A 19,020-nucleotide genomic window follows, 5' to 3' on the forward strand; every position below is an offset into this window, starting at 1 on the left:
GGGGACATTCAATCAGGAACTAGCAGGGTAGGTCAGGCCAGTCTGGCACCTACTCTCTTGTTGAAGCAGGGGCAAAAGTGGTGTATTAGGGCTGAGTCCATCACCCACCAGGATTTTCCTTTCCGAGTTTCCACAGGTTGCGGCACATGGCTGCACACGCCGGATTCCAATGTGTAACCCTGGAACCAAGGTATGGTGTTGGATCCCAGGGATGCTAATCTGGTTAGTCAGCAGCACTGGGAGGTCCCCCCATGTACAGGTGTCCAAGTTGAGGCAATAGTAGGAAAATATGGCATGGGAAAGTCACACTGTGATGAAAAGTATTTCAGTACTTTTCATCACAACTACAAATTGATCTGTAAAAATACTACAGAAAATGTTAGGGGTGGCAAAGGCAGGGTATGCAAAATCAATGGCTAAGAGGGCAAAGAAAGGGGACAAGTTTTTCTTGTATGTGAATACAAAGAAAATGAACCAGATCAGACCCTTGCTTAATGGGTGGAAAAATCCTATACAACCCCACTGACACTGCTCACACACTGAGTACACAGAAATCATGGGATACCTACTTAATAACAGGTACAACCACCTTTTGCCCAGATAAGGGCAGTCACATGGCGAGGCATTGAGTCCACTACTTCACGAAAGTGTTCTACAGGAATTTCCATCCACACTTACTGCACTACTGTCCATAATTCTGTCGCATTCCTGGGCGGAGGATCCAAAGCTCAAATGGACCTTTCCACAGCATCCCAAAGGTGCTCCAAAGGATTCATGTCTAGTGAATGGGGAGGCCATTTCATGGTGGTAAAATCTGCAGAATGCTCCAGTCATCCCAGCTCTGTGGGGAGGTGCACGATGACCATGAAGAGATGCAGACAGTCTGCAAGGATGGCCACGTAACCTGGACAGTTCAGATATGCATCTAGACTAGTGTTTCCCAAATATTTTTAGTCAAGGAACACATTTCATCTCACAGTATATTTATGGAACACAAGTTTAGTGGGAGCCAGAGAACTTTTTGCTAATATTTTGTTACATATGACGCACTGTGCATCAGAAGCATTTTTATTTCCAACACATGTAAAGCCGAAATTCAAATAACTGTCATCATACTTTCGTTTTGGTCTTTTATTAGTTGGTTCCTGTTTTTTCACTTCAGATTTTTGGGGAACAAAAGGCTGCAATTATTCACCCTCACTTTGAAGTGTTGTGTTCGCGACAATATTGTGTTCGCTTTCATCGACCACAGTCGCACTACTAGAAGTACTTGCTTCTCGTTTTAAAGTTTCTTTTTTCAACCACAAATCTATGGTCATTTATTTTACTAATAATATTTTGCAATACCGATAATTCTCAAAAAAATATTTATACAAGGAAGTGAGATTAGTTATGTTTACTAGTATGCATGGTATCGGTTCACTTTCCCCCTCTCCCATGTGCTCATGGCTAAATCGCATACAAATGGCATATTAGATCACTATATTGCTATTTTTTCGTAGATGTCGTTACCTCTATATGCAAAGCCCACCAAAATAAAGTGCTCCGTGGTCTATTTGATTATTAGTTGATGCCAGTACAGTTTATTAATAACCGAAATAGAAATAATGTTAAAAATTAGAATGATACAAAAGTGGTGCACCGCTACAAATATGCAAACTTTATTTATTTTATTTTTTAATTATTAATTAGGATTTTTCAGGAAACACTGTTTCCCAAACTAGATGTACCAGAGGTCCAATGTGTGCCAGTTGAACACGCCTCAGACCATTACCGACCGTCCACCTGCCTGAACATTTCCTTGACATGACGGGTGCATAGCTTTGTGCAGTTTCCACCTGCTCAAAATAACTGGAAATTGGACTCATCAGACCAGGAGACCCATCTCCAATCATCCAAGGTTCAGTGCCGACGTTCTTTCGCCCAGTTGAGGTGTAGAGTCCTGTGTCATGGTGTTTGGAAAAATGGGATTCTGGTGGGTTGGCAGCTACCATAACCTATTGCAGCTAATGATCGCCTAATGGTCTTGGCGGAGATGTCTCTGGCACCTCCCTCGAAGTTGGTGGTGATTTGTGGCACTGTCGCTCTCCACTTGGCCGAAATAATACGAGATAGATGTTGATGGCCATGTTCATCCACCACCTTTCTCAGTCCACAGCGCTGTCCACGATGAGATGTCATTCCGGAAATGCCATATTCCCGATATTGTTGAACAGTGCAATTTCTGTACCACCTCCACAATAGTGACCCATGGGTCAGGCACCCAGTATCATCCCTCTTTCAAAGTCAGTTAACTCACGACGTTTATTGATACTGACATAAAATTACTGTGTGCATGAATGCAGTGTATCCATATACCTGCCAAGTGGTGGATTCGTCCACCAGCAAAAGAGGGTGACAGCGTCGCGTTGCCCAGGAACCAGATATTCCATGAATTCTGTCCATGTTCAGTGTATATTGAACAGGTCCTTCTCATTGATCTTTACAGACAAAAGACACTTCATAGTGAGGCTGAGTGGTATGAAATTAATGGTAGTGAATTACAGCAGTTTATCCACTAAAAAACTTTCCAGCCTAAAAGCAAGTAAGAGTAAGACTCCTTGTCCTTATGACACATATCCAGTAATTTTGAGGGAGACAGTGAGCAAGTGTATTGAACTCCGTACTGCCAATACATTCTGTATTTATGCCATCATAATTAACCATTAGGGTTAATCATAAGAGTATCATTACACTCAGGAGAGAGAGTCTTTTGAATTGAAGAAATACCAATATATTGCTGATACCTAACTGCAGTGCTAAGAGCAAAGTGGGTAACTATGGACCAGTCAGTTTGACTTCAGTGGTAGGGAAAATCATGAAGGCACTGATTAAGAGTGCAGTACAAGAATGATTAATTAAAAATGAAATTCTGAAGTTTTGTAGAGATAAAATCACATTTAATTAATCAGATACTTTGACAGAGTCAGTCATGAACTGGATGTAGGAAATAATTTCAACTTTGTTTATTTGAATTTTACCAAAGCATTTAACTTAGTTCCATATGAAAGACTGCTGCAAATGTTGAGATCACGAGAAAGATCCTTAGAAAGATGGATCACAGGATGGCTGCAGTGCCATGAGGCAGACTGCTGCAAATGTTGAGATCACGAGAAAGATCCTTAGAAAGATGGATCACAGGATGGCTGCAGTGCCATGAGGCAGACGGCTGTGATTAATCAATTCTCTTTAGACTGGTCTAACAAGGAGTGAGGTTTCCTAAGGATCGGTCTGGGTTTATATACTGATAGAGGATGTGAAGATTCGGAGTGTAGTTAATGATCGGAGCTCCTTTAGGATTATTTGGATAGGCTTCAGGGACACCTATGTTTCAATAGCAGGAAAAAAGGCTTTGGACATCAGGATTCATGACATGGAAAATTTCTTGCAATGACTGCATAATGTTAATAAAATATAATATTTACAAAAACAATAAAACACTAAAGTAAGGATAAAAGTGATAAGATTGATGAATAAAGCAAATAAAATTATTGGTATAATTTAATAACTACTACACAAACCTCCCGTTCTGCACGCTCTCTTTCTTCCTTTGCTTTTCTAATTCTTTCTTCCCTTTCTTTCAACTCCTTTTCTGTTTGTTTTCTCTCATATTTTCTCCTATGTTCCTGAATCTTTCTAGCCTGCAAAGATGATCAGAGAAATTCAGCTTTTAAAAATTACAGCTACACTGTGTCACTTAATTCATTGGTGATATCTGTATAACGTCATTTATAAAATGTTTCAGAAAACATGTTATAAATTATTATATATTTTACTAATATAGTAGACTTCATAAATCGGCATCCTTGGGATATAGCACGTGCTGCATTTTTAAAAATTCTGGTTGTTGTTGTTGTTGTTATTTGGTTTTTAGGAGCATTAGCAACTAAGGCCATACTGCTCCGGGGATGTGCGGTGGTCATTCCCTGACCTTTCCGCATCCTCCGTATTTGGTGGTGACGGGCTCGAACCCCGGTCTAATCAAGAAGCGTGTGCTGCACACTGGTGCTCCTTCCCACCTGGCTACGGAGGCGCCAAAAATTCTGGTTTTTAAGAAAGTTATTCACATAACCTAAGTATTTAGAGGTAATCTGTATTATGTATGTATGTATTCTATACCCAGCTAGTTCAAGTGAGTCAATAGCATAATTTAATGCATATTAAATTAACAAAATTTTAATAAGTATGCTATAATAATCTAAAAATATTGTCAGAAATCACATCTGAATATTTCTATTAGATAATATAGTAGCTTTGATTCCTATGATCTCTATAGAATGACAGCTATGGGTATTAAAACCAAAATGTAAACCTACTGCCAGGTTTGTCTGGTGGGCAAGAAATAAAGACAATGAGTTCGAATCCTGCCTCTGGTATGGGTGTTGTGGTTGTCAAATATTTTTTAATATGAGGTATAAATGATGTGATATGATTTCAGCAAATTAATCACCTTAAAAACTAAATACATTGCAACAATGATGTACAGTCTAGGAAATGTGTAAAATTGAAACTAGTATATTAAAATTATTAATGGAACATAATTGTATAAATCTGGTAGTGTTTTTTTTTTTTTTTTTTTTTTTTTTGAGGTCTGAACAGCAATTTCTCCTGTCCTTTATGGAACAGTTTTCATAAATAAAAACTGTTGGGGGCAGGGGACTAACAGGCTGACAATCTGGTAAAATTTAAGGAGCAGCTAGATAGTCATCTTCTGTAGATTGGAATGGAATGATAAAATAAGATGCAGTTTGTATAAACAGGTCAGCAACACTGATATCAATTGGTAGGGTGTTACACCAGTGAGTCTGCACAAATTGAGGAGGCTGTATAAAATCAATGAAATGGGTCTGGTATAGAGAAAGATACTTAAGTCATCTTAGAATTAACTGCCTCTTCTGGGAGGCAATGCTGCTTAGGATTTCAAGTCAAAAGTGACATTTATTTACTATGAGAACCCAAGGGTTTTGAAAGACTTCAGTTGCATGGTTGGAAGTCAAACAAGAAGTTAGAGTTAGCTGGGTCTTGTTCCAAGAGTGGTTCTGCTGTCATTTCTTTCCTATAGTAAAGATTTGCCTCAGGAAGAATGACTTCACAGAGAAGATGTTGTGGATGAAACAAATTAATGACAGGATGACAGAAACAGAATGAAGTCCATTTTCTTTCCTCCAATATGAAATTGATCATACTGCCCATAGACCAGAATATGATTGCTAATATCAAACAATATTTCCATATGATCACATTCATTAAATGCATTGGAGTGGACTGATGGAGAAAAGAATCCACTTTAAGGGAATTTGGAAATACTTTAATGTCAAGAATGCAATATACAACGATGTCTTTGATGCCATCAGTTCCTATTGTATGAATGAAGGGAGTAAGGTATAGCTTGAATATGCTGCTGATTTCCCTAGATTTCAAGTGGAAACACTTGAAACGAAAATATTACATGCAACTATATACTAAAATAAATAATGTAGAAAGAAAAATAATAAATAAATAAATTAAAAAATATTGATTTTAAGTACATTAGAATTATTTAATTTGAATGTGGAAGCATATGATAAAATTTTGGCAAAATCTGATATGTGATGCTACTAAATGATACAGCAAGTTCAGTTTCTGCAAAGCTTTTCCCAGTGTCTTTCGTCATTATCCCCACCTGTCTATCAGTTTTTTTTTTTTTCACTGTTTCTAACACATTAGCAGGGAAAAAAAAAAAAAAACAAACCTATTTTCAATAACTTCACTGTAAATGGTGTTTTCAGTTGAGCAATTTTTAAAGTCCAATGGCAGGAATTAGAATCACCTAAATTTACTAGATAATATTCAACAAGGTATTAAAAAAATATATATATATCAGCCAATAAATTTTATTATCTTTTCTTTGTTGGTTTGCTTTTAACTTTTCCTTTAATTTTAGTTATTTTATTAACTTATTTTTTTTTTAAAGTATCTTGGGCTGTTGGTCAAATTATGTCATTGTGACAATGCAATCATATCAGTTATATAATACCACAGGAAAGCACAACTGACTTTTTTTTTGGATGAAAATCATCTCCAGCTGGAATGTCAGGTTCACATACTGCTTAAAATTTTACCCATTGGCCCTTGGCTTTTAATTTTGCTCCACATACAGGAGCAAAAATTAAAAGCAAGGTTTCCTCTTTTATTGTTGACAAAAAATTTGATGCTGCTCAGAAAAATGCCATGAAACATAGCCATAACATGAGCAGAAGGAGACCAACTCAGATATCAAGAATTTGCACAATAAGTCCCAAATATTACATCAAACCCCTTCCCAGTAGCATACTGCTACTGGGAAGGGGTTTGAGGGAAACATGGTTGTAGCAGATGCAGAGGATTACAAGCTCTGAAAACAGGTAAAGAGAAATTCCATTTATCAAATTAGCATACCAACCTATAAAATTACAAAAAAAATAAATAAATAATAATAATAAAAAAAAAAAAAAAGATTGTCAGTCAACTATGATATCATAGACAGGTAGGCACAGCAGCAATAGCAACTTGCTCTCTCTCTCTCTCTCTCTCTCTCCAATGAAATACATAATGGGAAATTTAATTTGCTTACGGGTTTAGTGGCATCACATACATGGATTTTACCAAATGTTAACATCTTTCATCTTTTAACTTGGTTTGGTCAAGTAGTATTTAAAACAAGAGAAAATTCCTGAAACAGATTCAATTCCACTAACCAAAAGGTAAAAGTTAAGTAATCAAATATATATTTTTACAGTTGTACCCGCACACTGAGCATCTCTCTCTCTCTCTCTCTCTCTCTCTCTCTCTCTCTCTCTCTCTCTCTCTCTCTCTTCCTGCCCCTCTCTACTCTAAAGTAATGTCAAACTGGTTGTTGGTTCATGAAAACAACCTATGGCCAGCTTACTTAGACTGTAGTTGGTTGCTCCCATGTTATTAAGTTTACTGAATGAGTGCAGTGCTAGAAGTGAGAAATGTCACTTTTTTTTGGATGGATTACAAGTATGAAATGGCAAATAATTTCCAGAAATATGGATATGTTCTGTTTAGAAGGTATATAGAATTATACATAATAAACAATGCAACACTTTTTTTTAAACATGCAAGTATACAAGCAACAGTCTTTATTATATGCAAGAAAAGAAATTGAAAATGATTTCACATTCCTCAATGCAAATTTCTTAAGATTAGTTAATATTTTTCCAAATCTTCTAATGCAAAAGTATCTTCTTTGAAGCACATTCATTGTCATTCTCCCTTAAATTAAGGGCATACATGTGATGATTTCAAAATGCATAGCACCTGCATTGGGAAATCACAGTTTGTATCATGAGCAATCAGTGCACTTTTTTTTCAGCAGTGTAAACCAAATGGATTACATGTGCACCTATAATGCAAGTTACAGTTATGTGAATTCTCCATATTTCTCACACAATTCTTGAGGAAGAACAGAAATGTAAAATTTTTAAAATGTCACATACTAAATAACACTATATGCATTATAGCAAATTTTACACTAGCAAATTTTTGTTATAACATCATTCAATTTTGTTATTAGCATTAGTAGAGGCATTTGATGCAAGAAAGCAAGCTTATGCAGCATTAGCCAAAAAAAAATAAAGTAAAATAAATAAATAAAAAATAACCACTTCCACTTCACCCCTCTGTTCGTTCGAAATACCTGTCCAGCTGAGCCTTAAACTTATTTAGGCTATCAACTTCCACGACAAGGGATGGAAGTCTGTTCCACCTACCAACCACCCGCTGGCTAAAGGCAAATTTCCGCACATCTATCCTACATCTGTCTTTCCTCAATTTGAACTTATGCCCTCTCAGGTGATTATTCTGAGCAAGAGGAAGAATCCCATCAGCATTGAGCATGCTCAAACCATTCAAGGCTTTGTACACCTCTATCAGATCACCTCGCTGGTGCCTAGTCTCCAGACACTGTAATTCGCAAAACTTAAGCCTTTCTTCGTAAGAGCACCCCTTTGTTCCATTCACTAATCTTGTTGCCCTTCTCTGTACTCGTTCCAGCAGCTCTACATCCTTCTTGAAATGAGGCCTCCAGGCCTGTATACAGTACTCTAGGTGTGGCCTGACCATTGCCTTATACAAGGGAATAATCACCTCCTTATCCCTGCTAGAAAAATTCCTATATATCATTGACAATACACCATGAGCTACTCTTGCAGCCCGTCTGCACTGCTCAGAGAACTTCATATCTGCCTGCACAACCACCCCCAGGTCCCTTTCATTCTCTACCACTGTCAGTGTAGTACCACAGAGTTGATACGTTGTTCACACATACGTTATGTGTGACATCAGATGGATTTGGCAGTCTTTTCAAATTACGCATGCTATACAGAAGTTGTAAGACCCAATCCAGCCACAAATTTCACTGTAGGCATATTTTGAATAATCCATACTAAAATGCACATAAAACCCTATATCGTTTGTAGTGGAACGGTAGCAATTTCAAACTACTTGCATTTCGAAAAACCAATATTGAATTAATGAGGATATACTGTACTGTTCAACTTGTCTGCTATTGAAAATTACTGTCCAATAGGGCTTTTAAATTCACTTGTTCAATATTTTGACTCTGTTGTTGTAGGGTTTTAGGCACATCAACAACTTAGGCCATATTGCACCATGCACAACATGTCGGTAAAATTTCATGTTCTGTGGTCAGTTTGCTGTTTGAAAAACCAGAGTTTCTAGGAGGGAAAAAACCATGCCACCTTCACCTGACACTGACCAACTCAGCCACATTGTGAAAAAAGACTCAAAAATTCCTCATGCCACTGACAAGATTTCCACCTGGTGTAGAGAAAATATTTTGACTCACTCTATTCTGAAACTGACACAATACAGGGTAATTACAATTTAAAGTGCATCACTTCAAATGGGTGTCAGTGAAAACCTGTTAATATCAGAAAGAAAAAAATATTAGTTCCAAAAGCTACTACTGGGGGTAATTGCCGGTGTACACACCAGAATGCAAATTTAACCTCATCAAGTGACAGCTGCTGATGCTTCTGAGAGGATTTAAAAATAAGGGTGGTAAATGCAGTCAACATATCTCCAAATAGAACTCCAAAAGAAGGACCACGCTTTGTCGGTAAAGCTGTTTTACAGAAAACAAGAACTTTATGGCTATGCTTAAAGGCTACTGGTGTTTGAACAGATTAAGAAGAGAGCATTCACTTTCCCAAAGCTAGCTGTGCAACATGACAAGAAAATTCAAAGAAGTCAGTGAATTTGTCTATAGTTTGTGCCAGATGATGTGCCCAGTCATGGGAACTATTATTAAAGAGATCACTATTGCTGTGGCTAATGATGCTTTGGTTTTTTTAGGAGCATTAGCAACTAAGGCCATATTGCTCTGGGGATATGCAGTGGTCATTCCCTGACCTTTCCACATCCTCCGTATTTGGTGGTCACAGGCTCGAACCCTGGTCTAATCAAGAAGCGTGTGCTACGCACTGCTGCTCTTGCCCACCTGGCTACGGAGGCACCAATGGCTGATGATGCAGCATGAAATCAATGTTCATTCATTACACTAGTGGTATCAAGAAAGGTTAACATTCCCTGGTAAACTGTCCAAAAGGTTTCATTTCTAGTTAAGTGGCAGCATGAATACCATAACTTTCAGGTGTTGTCAATGAAGTGACTCTCCATTGTCCATGTGTTACTTTTTGGCGTGGTGTTAGAGAATTTTGTAATTGGGCTTTTCTTCAAGGAGGTACAAGCTTATGGCCCTGAGTATGTATTACAAAAGCCGAGCATTACTGCAATCTTATCCACTGTTGTGGAGGGGGGGGGGAGAGAGAGAGAGAGAGAGAGAGAGAGAGAGAGAGAGAGAGAGAGAGAGAGAGAGAGAGAGAGAGAGAGAATGTGCAGAAACAACTTTTTATGCAGGATGGGGTGCCTCTGTACGTGGAAAAAGCCACCTCAATTCTTGTGAATTATGGGGATACCGCAAGGACACATCTGATCTCTGACTAAGTTGACAGGAAGCATCACAAGACATGTTGCTAAAACTCCATATGAAATGTTTTGGACAATAGCTGACCATGTGATTTGTTGCTTCCAGCATATAATGGACACAAATGATCACTATATTGAAAACAACATTTTTATTAAACAGCTTTTAATGTTGAATAGTGCAGTCAGAACATGTATTTATGCTTGTATTAAATTATAAAAAAACATCAATCATGCTAGTTGTGACAACTATATTGAGAAGTAAAGAAATCTCGCGCACGCGCGCGCGTGTGTGTGTGTGTGTGTGTGAGTGAGTGAGTGTGAGTGAGTGAGTGAGTGAGTGAGTGAGTGAGTGAGTGAGTGAGTGAGTGAGTGAGTGAGTGAGAAGGACCTTCATGATAAAGCATCACACTGGGGGTAACAGACATTTGTGTTCAGTACTAATGATAGTAATAAGCAAAAACATGCAATATTTTACTGATCGTTATAAAAGATTACTAGGAATGGCCTCACAACAGCAATGCATTATTAAAATAGTCCAAAAGACAATTAACTTACACAAGCAAGTAACTGAAGCACTACTTGTGTACAATCTACAGCATCGCTTTTTAATTTCATAGAAGTCAAATAATTTACCATATACAAGCCACCAATCAAACACAAATTACAATATGTGACTTTTTAAATATATTGCTTTTTTATATTTAAATTTATTTATGGGACATTTCGGTCATCCATCCCCAACTAAGGGTTAAGGAACAACCAAAAACTGAGTGGGGAATGCTGATATAAAACCCAAGCAGAGGTTTTTACTTCAGCATTTCCTATTTTTTCATTTTTGGCATCATGTTCATATACATGTTATTAACTATTGCTAAACATACTTATCTCACAAAAAATACAGCTGAATGTTCCAAGTGATAATTAAATGCATCTGATTTGAAGGAATCTTCCATCACAGAAACCTAAGTAGTGTCACACAGAATCAAATAATGCTGTTTATATTTTGATAATTTTTATTTTGGTATCAACTTACACAAAAATTGGATTTCTGTGTGAATTACAAATGCATCCAGACATTCCTAGGCAGTATTTCAGTGGACTGTTATGACACTATTGACACCTGCTGTTCAGTGAGAAATAAAGAAAATATTGCCATCTGTTGCTGGTACAGTGACATGTATGTTTAGTGTCAAATGGCACCAGGGGGTTCCCCCATCTCTGTGTGGTTCAATGACATGTCATATCATATCATGTTGTTCGGGTGGACTAACCGAAGTCTAAATTACTTTTGTCCATGCAGTGTTTGTATTTACTCAAAATCACACCAATAAAGGCTACAGAAGTAACAGAAAGGCATACATATAATCTTAATTAAGTGAATTAATAAAATATAAAACTTAAATTTTATTTCACTATATATTTAATAAACAAAGGAAGCCCTTAATGTTAAAAAAAATTTCCTTGGCTTCAATAAATAATAGGTAAACTAACTTTAACCATTTATTTAATAAAATCATTCTATCTTCCTTAGATCTAATAAAAATTTTTCTTGATATTGTTTCTTCAATCATTTCAATGAAAAATACTAGCTATATCAATCTAAATAAAATGTAAATTGTAAAAAGATGCAAAGCACCTATAATCAAAAACATTAGAACTTACATTTGGCATTACTTCTTTGAGCCACTCATTAGCTTCATCAGTATAATCTAGCTTACAAGCTGTAGCAAGATCTTTAGCAGCATCTTCCCATTTTCCAAGTAACCTTTTATAAATGGAAGAATATTATTAATTTCTAAAAGTGGGTGCAAATAAATAGGCTACCAAAAGTTATAACATGTACACATTAATCCTTTTGTGGGCTGTATAACATATACAGGAAAAGCAAAAAAGTTTTCTAATATAAGGGACATTATTTTCATATATGAACACCAATATTAACAAATGTTTTAGAAAGGCTGTACAAAATTCTTAGTTTTATTTTCAGTGGGGCATCCCTAATTTTTATAAACATGATGGTGCTACATCTGATAGGTGTAAACTATCTTTTTAATTTCTGGAAAACAAAGTTTTTGGGTTTTTCAAATTCTGCTTGAACTAGCCAATATTTCTTCTCTTAATGGATGCAGTACTTATTGTATGCATTTTTTAGTTTTTTTTTTATTTTATTTTATTAATTCTGTTGAAAATTAAAAAAAAAAAAAAAATCATTAGGAATGAAAATATAAAATCGAAGCTATCACAGCCTCTTCTAAAACTGCTGAAAAAACTGCTAAATGCACAAAATTCAAAACATGGGCATATGCATATATTTCTGCTTATTATACGTATAAATATTTTAAAAAAAATTAAAAAGGATACACATATAAATGCTCTTCCATTTTCAAATTTTTTTGAAATTTAATATCTGGCATGCTGTGAAGTGCACAAAATTTAAATATTTATACATATTGCATATACTATTATAACATTACACATAGTGCTCTATCCCAAGTGATTACTGCTTTATGTGTTTATTATTGTCAGAACTGTTAATAATCACTATATCATGAAGAGGGCACTCAGTGTAATTGCAAGTGGATGTAGTGAAATTTGAGCATCAAGAAAATAAGTGTTTTTTGCCATTTTATTTACTTGTCATATTATATTGTACTTTATAAGTAGCTGTATAGACCTAGTTACGCTTATTATTTTAATTTTTAATTTAGATAGAGATTTTGTAGGTTACTACTTAATATATGTAAAACTGTTGTTTCATTTGAATCTTGCTGCCATTGTTATAGTATAGAGTGAATAGCAGGGAATTCAAATTTTTAACAGTGGTAAATAGGTAGGTAATGTAAAACTAGATAGCGTAGTATGTATCACTGCATTTAGAAATCTATTAGATAGTGTAGTACTGATAATTGATAAACTGAATTGATTAATCTTATTAATTTTCATTGTATTCAATCAATTCAATCATGCCTCAGACTAGAGCAGCAAAGAAACGAACACAAAATAGCAGGAGTGCTGTGGCTCGGTGAGAACTGAGAGGGACAGTTCTCCAAAGCATCACAGCCTTAAAAAAATGTGTGACGTGAAATGTTTGCAGATCATTCTGGAACAGGACATGATCTAGCCAAGGAGGATGTCTTTGTGTGTGTGCTAGGTGTAGAGAGTGTCAAGAAATTAGGAGTCAACTCAGCATTCTGATGGGCACCTATGAGAGTTTGAAGAGTTGGGTAGATGCCCTCGAAGGTATTAAAGTGGAGGACCCATTAAGCTCTCAGCTGCCCAACTCAACACCAGAGCTCCCTCTTGTGCATCAGGCTACACAGTGGCAATTTCCAAGGCAGAATACGCTGGACCCTCAGGAGATAGTTATTGTCGGTGATGCCATCGTCAGGGAGATAAGTAATATATCGTGTAAAAAGGATAGGTGGAATAGGAACCATGGTATGCCTGTCAGGGGCAAAAGTTGATGTTGTAGAGCAGATATCATCTTCTAAGGGCACAAAGGGTGATATTGTTGTACACACTGGCACTAATGACATTAAGAGTAGGAGATCTGCAGACTTACTTAATAGTATAGGTCAATGTTAAAAAAAAAGTCACGAGTTATAAGTTACGGTAAAATTTGAAAGTGCCTGCAATTTTCCACAGACACAATAGGAGGGAGTAGATGATGAGGGCTTTGTCAATCAATTTTTGACCCTGGAGAGATTGTGCAAGGCTCATGGGGTAGAAATTTTTCTCAGCCTGGTTTGTGCTTGTTAACAGGAGAGGTTGCTTCTACAGGGATGGGATACATTTAAATAGAAAGGGCGCAAGAATATTTGCTGATGCTATCGAGGCAGTGTTAGGTAGATCAGAAAACTGCTAGCTTGGGGGGGGGGGGATTCACAGATTAAAAGATTAACAGTAGCCACAGGCAGAGGTGCAAGTAATTCTTGCACTGCTTCTATTAGGTTGGAGGGTGGGGATGCTGGGGTTTGTTTGTTTGTTATTTGGTTTTTAGGAGCATTAGCAACTAAGGCCATATTGCTCCGGGATATGCGGTGGTCATTCCCTGACCTTTCCGCATCCTCCGTATTTGGTGGTGACGGGCTCGAACCCCGGTCTAATCAAGAAACGTGTGCTATGCACTACTGCTCCTTCCCACCTGGCTACGGAGGCGCCTAGGATGCTGGGGTTTCAGGGACTAGTCTGGTAGGAGCCATCATGCAACAAATAAATACATGGGCTGTGTTAGAGTAACTAAGAGTAAGAACAGGGGAATGTATACTTCCATGTACACCAATGCTAGGAGTATAGTAAATAAATTTGATGAATTTGAAGTGTTGGTCAAGATATCAAAGGAGGATATTGTTGGGATGTCACACAGATATAAGCAGTCCACAATTGGAATTTGGGGAGTACAATGTGTACAGAAAGGATAGACAAGATAAGAAAGGAGGAGGGGTTATGCTGTTAGTTAAGAAGCACACAATCTAAGAAAGTGCATCTCGTTGACATAGGTGGACAGTGCAGTGTTGAGTCAGTTTGGTGTGACATAAGCACTGGGAAAACCAAGTTGAGAGTAGGAGTGTGTTATGAGCCTAATGACTCTGATAAGTACAACAAACAACTGTACAGAGAAATAGTGGGCCAGTAAATTGGAATGTCTTGTAATGGGGAATTTTAACTTCCCAGATATAGACAGGAACTTATTGGTTGGTCACTCACACACTAGCAAGTTTTTTTTGGATTTATTGGATGATTGTTTTCTACAGCAGCATGTTTGAGAGGCAACCAGAGAGAGTAATACTTTTGATCTGATTATCAGCAGTGATTATTCGTGCATTAAGAATTTGCAGATAAAGGAACCACTAGGTGACAGTGATCACAGTGTACTGATGTGGGATTTACTTAAAGATGTAACTACCATTAAGGGTAAAGGGGAGGGTTTTTGTTTTTGTAAAGGTGACTACAGTGGGACTAATTGACGATGTTACTGGCAGCAAATTCTAAATGGGAAGCATTCAAGGAAGTAATTGTGGAAGCCACTAGGCTTTTCATATCGATTAAGAAATACTGTTCAAGGTTTTGGCCTAAATCGATGTCAGATGATCTAATGAGACTCGTGGCAGAGAAGAAAAATGCATGTGTTGCATATAAATTATCAGGCGATACAGAAGCCTATGATAGTTATAAGCTAGTCGGTAATCAAGTCACAAAGGAAGTTAGGCAAGCGAAGGCAGATTACAGATTAGGTGCTAAGATAAACAGCAAGAACTTCTTTAGTTATATAAACTCTAGGAGGGGGATGAATCAGATTGGTCCACTTGATATCGATGGTTCGACTGTTGATGATCCTGCTCAGATAGTTTATAATCTGAATGAGTATACTGCATCTACATTCACGCTTGAGGAGTTATTAAGGGAGGGAAATGCCAGAAGTTTATCAAACTTTAACAGGGTGCTTAATGATTTTGTAATAACTGAGAGCAAAGTGGAGGAGAAATTGTTGAAGTTTAACTTAAGAAAGGCACCCGGGGTGGATGTTTGGTTTGGTTTGGTTTGGTTTTATTGGCGCATTAGCATCTAAGGCTATAATGCGCCAAGACCAGGTAATATATAAAAATTTAACATCTCAATGACCTAATTAATTAGGCCACCGTGTCCAGATCTAATTACAATGATAAATCAATAAACGAAATAATAATAACATGAATTTTAAATATGATTAAAAACGTTTATTGCTTTCAAAAAGCTAAAAATAGCAGACACATTGTCATTGTCAGATAAAATCTGACTGAGTGTATACGGCTCAGTCAGATGGCTAAAAGCGGTAAAACGGATATTGCTAAAATCTGGACACCCGGGGTGGATGTGATCTATCCAGTTATATTAAAGGAGGTTACAAAGGAAGTAAGCAAACCCTTAGCCATAATAATGGGAGCATCCTTGGACTCAGCTTAAGTCTGCATGGACTGGAAATGTGCAAATGTATCCTCAATTCTCAAAGGCAGATCTAAGAGCGACATGAGTAATTGCAGACCTGTTACTTTAACTTCTGTTCCGAGGAAAATAATAGAGTCACTGGTTAAAGTGGTGATACAGAATCATCTACACAAGACTGCAGTAATAATTCAGATACAGCATGGGTTTGTTAAAGGAAAGTCTTGTCTGATAAATTTGATTGAATATTATGATGTGGTTACAAAGGAACTAGATGCAAAAAATAATTTTGATATCATATACTTGGATTTCAGGAAAGTTTTTGACACTGTTGCACATGGAGGACTACTGTACAAATTGGAGCAATATGGTATTAAGGATAAGTTGCTACAATGGATAAAAGGATGGCTGAGTGGGAGAAGACAGAGAGTGGTAATCAATGGATGTTGCTCTTCATGGACTAATGTTATTAGTGGAGTCCCCCAGGGTTCAGAATTTAAGGGCTCGGTGTTGTTTTGTATATTTATCAAAGATAGATGAAGGTATATCAGGATTAATGTTGAAGTTTGAAGATGATACAAAGGTTGGCAGGGTTGTCAATGACAGTAATGGCAGTGTGCTACTGCAACAGGATCTAGAACATTTGGGCAGATGGGCTGAGAAGTGGCAACTGAAGTTTAACATTGACAAAAGTACTGCATATGGGTAGAACTAACCCCAGAGAAACGTACCAACTGTGGTAGAAAATAAAAGCGACCTGGTGGTAATTGTGCAGTCAGATATGAAACTTTCTGAGCAGTGCAGAGGCTGCCAGAGCAAGTCATGGGGTATGTCCAATGCTATACAGGAATTTTGCTTGTAGGGAAAAGGAGGTGATTATTCCTTTTTATAAGGCAATGATCAGGCGATGCCTTGAGTACTGTATACAGAACTGGAGGCCTCATTTTAGGAAGGAAGTAAAATTGCTAGAACAAGTACAGAGAAGGGCAACAAGATTGGTGAGGGAAACAAAAGGGTGGTCTTATGAAGAAGGCACCTCCGTAGCCAGGTGGGCAGGAGCAGCAGTGCATAGCACATGCTTCTTGATTAGACTGGGGTTTGAGCCCAGTGACCACCAAATATGGAAAGGTCAGAATGACCACCGCATATCCCAAGGAGCAATATGGCCTTAGTTGCTAATGCTCCTAAAAAAACCAAATAACAACTAACTTACGAAAAAGGCTTAAGTTTTGCAAATTGCAGCATCTGGAGACTAGGCAACTGCGAGGTGATCTGACTGAGGCATATAAGGCCTTGAATGGCTTGAGCAAGCTCAGTTCTGATGGGATTCTTCCTCTTGCTCAGATTACGAACCAGAGGGGGCATAAATTCAAATTGAGGAAAGACAGTTATAAAATAGATGTGTGGAAATTTGCCTTTAGCCAGCGGGCAGTTAATTGCTGGAACAAACTTCCATCTGTCATTATGGAAGTTGATAGCTTAAATAAATTCAAGGAGGAACTGGGCAAATATTTAGAGGGAACAGATGTGTGAAATTTTTATTTATTTTTTTTTTTTGGGCTGATGCTACAGAAGCTTGCTTTCTTGCATCACATGCCCCAATTACTACTACAAATACATAATTCTAAGCCATTGTCAGCAGCAGTTTCCCATACTAGCATCACTAAGAGTTAAAAATAGAACAAATGTGGTGGGACTATGCTTATAGGTATGCACTCATGCTATAACTCTGGAAAATAACAACAATAAATAAATAAATAAATAAATAAAAAACCACAACACATGACAAGTAAAAATTTGTCTATATTTAGGAAGATACAGAAACATTAGGTAAGATTAGAGCACAGAATGTTTCATACTCCATTCCATACAAAAACATCATTTTATGTTATGTACTAGTCAGCAGCTCTTATATGTAATGTTCTAGGCCAGTTTCAAAATCGCAGTTAAAAAATGAAAACATAGTGTAAGGTTGAAGTGCATAGTAACATTAGAATAAAAGATCAAAAGTGACATCCCCAGCATTAATTCATCATACTAATACTGTAGTATATGGTAATGGTGTGAAGTATGGACAAGGTGCTATTTGCTCCCACACATCTTGAACAGAAGACATTTTGGAGCATCGATGCCACAATAGGAGCACCACCAAAGTGCATGATTTCACTTCAATACAGAAAGTCTTGCCCATAAGAAAGTATGAAAGGGACATTTGATACGGCAAGAAGCAAAGGATAATGAATTCGTGTTCTATACAGTCACCAGTGATGAAATATGGATTCAATATATGAACCCACAAATCCAAAGCTGTGTCCATGACATGGACACAGCTTTGGATTTGTGGAAGTTTATATACACAAATTCTGGTTTCCATGAAATTCAAGACAATGCTTTCTGCAAGGAAGCTCTAGGACATATTGCTGACTGATTTTGTACCACTTTTTTTTTTTTTAGGAGCATTAGCAACTAAGGCCATATTGCTCCGGGGATATGCAGTGGTCATTCCCTGACCTTTCCGCATCCTCTGTATTTGGTGGTCATGGGATAAAACCCCGGTCTAATCAAGAACCGTGTGCTACGCACTGCTACTCCTGCCCACTTGGCTATGGAGGCAGCGATTTTGTACCACTAGGTTACCACAGGGTCAATAAGCAACTAGTAGTGCCACGCTTCAAAAATTGCACAAAGCTAGAAGGATGAAAAGGTTAGGCTTACTGTCTTGAGGTGTTCTTTCGTCACATTAGCCATGCAAACAATGGCTGATAAAAATGGAAACAATTTCAAATGATTCAGTATTGAAAAATCTGCTTTGTAAACCCATCTTGAAGGATAGGAGAAGATATAAATGCACACAGAACAATATCAACTTATCCCAATAGAAAATAACTTCGGCTGGGTTAATTTTCAGACATAGATTCTACTGTGGCAATATAGTTCCATTTGTGTGTTAAAAATGAAACTTAATATTTTTGTCTAACTGATTAAAAAAGGGCAACAGCTTTTCAACAATTCTAGAAGATAGAGGGGTCTCAAACCAAGTAGAAGATGGCAGTTAAATTTTGAAAG

At 37.2% G+C, this 19,020-nt stretch overlaps 1 protein-coding gene across 3 annotated transcripts in view; it reads right to left on the reverse strand.

The window, feature by feature from the left end:
• The window catches only part of LOC150090753 (hsc70-interacting protein-like), a 203,926-nt gene that overhangs the window by 35,915 nt on the left and 148,991 nt on the right, over positions 1-19,020 (reverse strand). For all 3 annotated transcript variants that reach the window (XM_090379869.1, XM_090379852.1, XM_090379860.1), the window contains exons 9-10: positions 11,695-11,797; positions 3,561-3,680 (exon numbers count right to left, since the gene is read on the reverse strand). In XM_090379869.1, the coding sequence (XP_090235995.1) occupies positions 3,561-3,680; positions 11,695-11,797 (223 nt within the window). The remainder of the gene's footprint in view (positions 1-3,560; positions 3,681-11,694; positions 11,798-19,020) is intronic.

The sequence above is a fragment of the Mastigoproctus giganteus genome, chromosome 1 (assembly GCF_048544385.1).
Source record: "Mastigoproctus giganteus isolate SK-2022 chromosome 1, ASM4854438v1, whole genome shotgun sequence".
Taxonomy (NCBI): Eukaryota; Metazoa; Arthropoda; class Arachnida; order Uropygi; family Thelyphonidae; genus Mastigoproctus; species Mastigoproctus giganteus.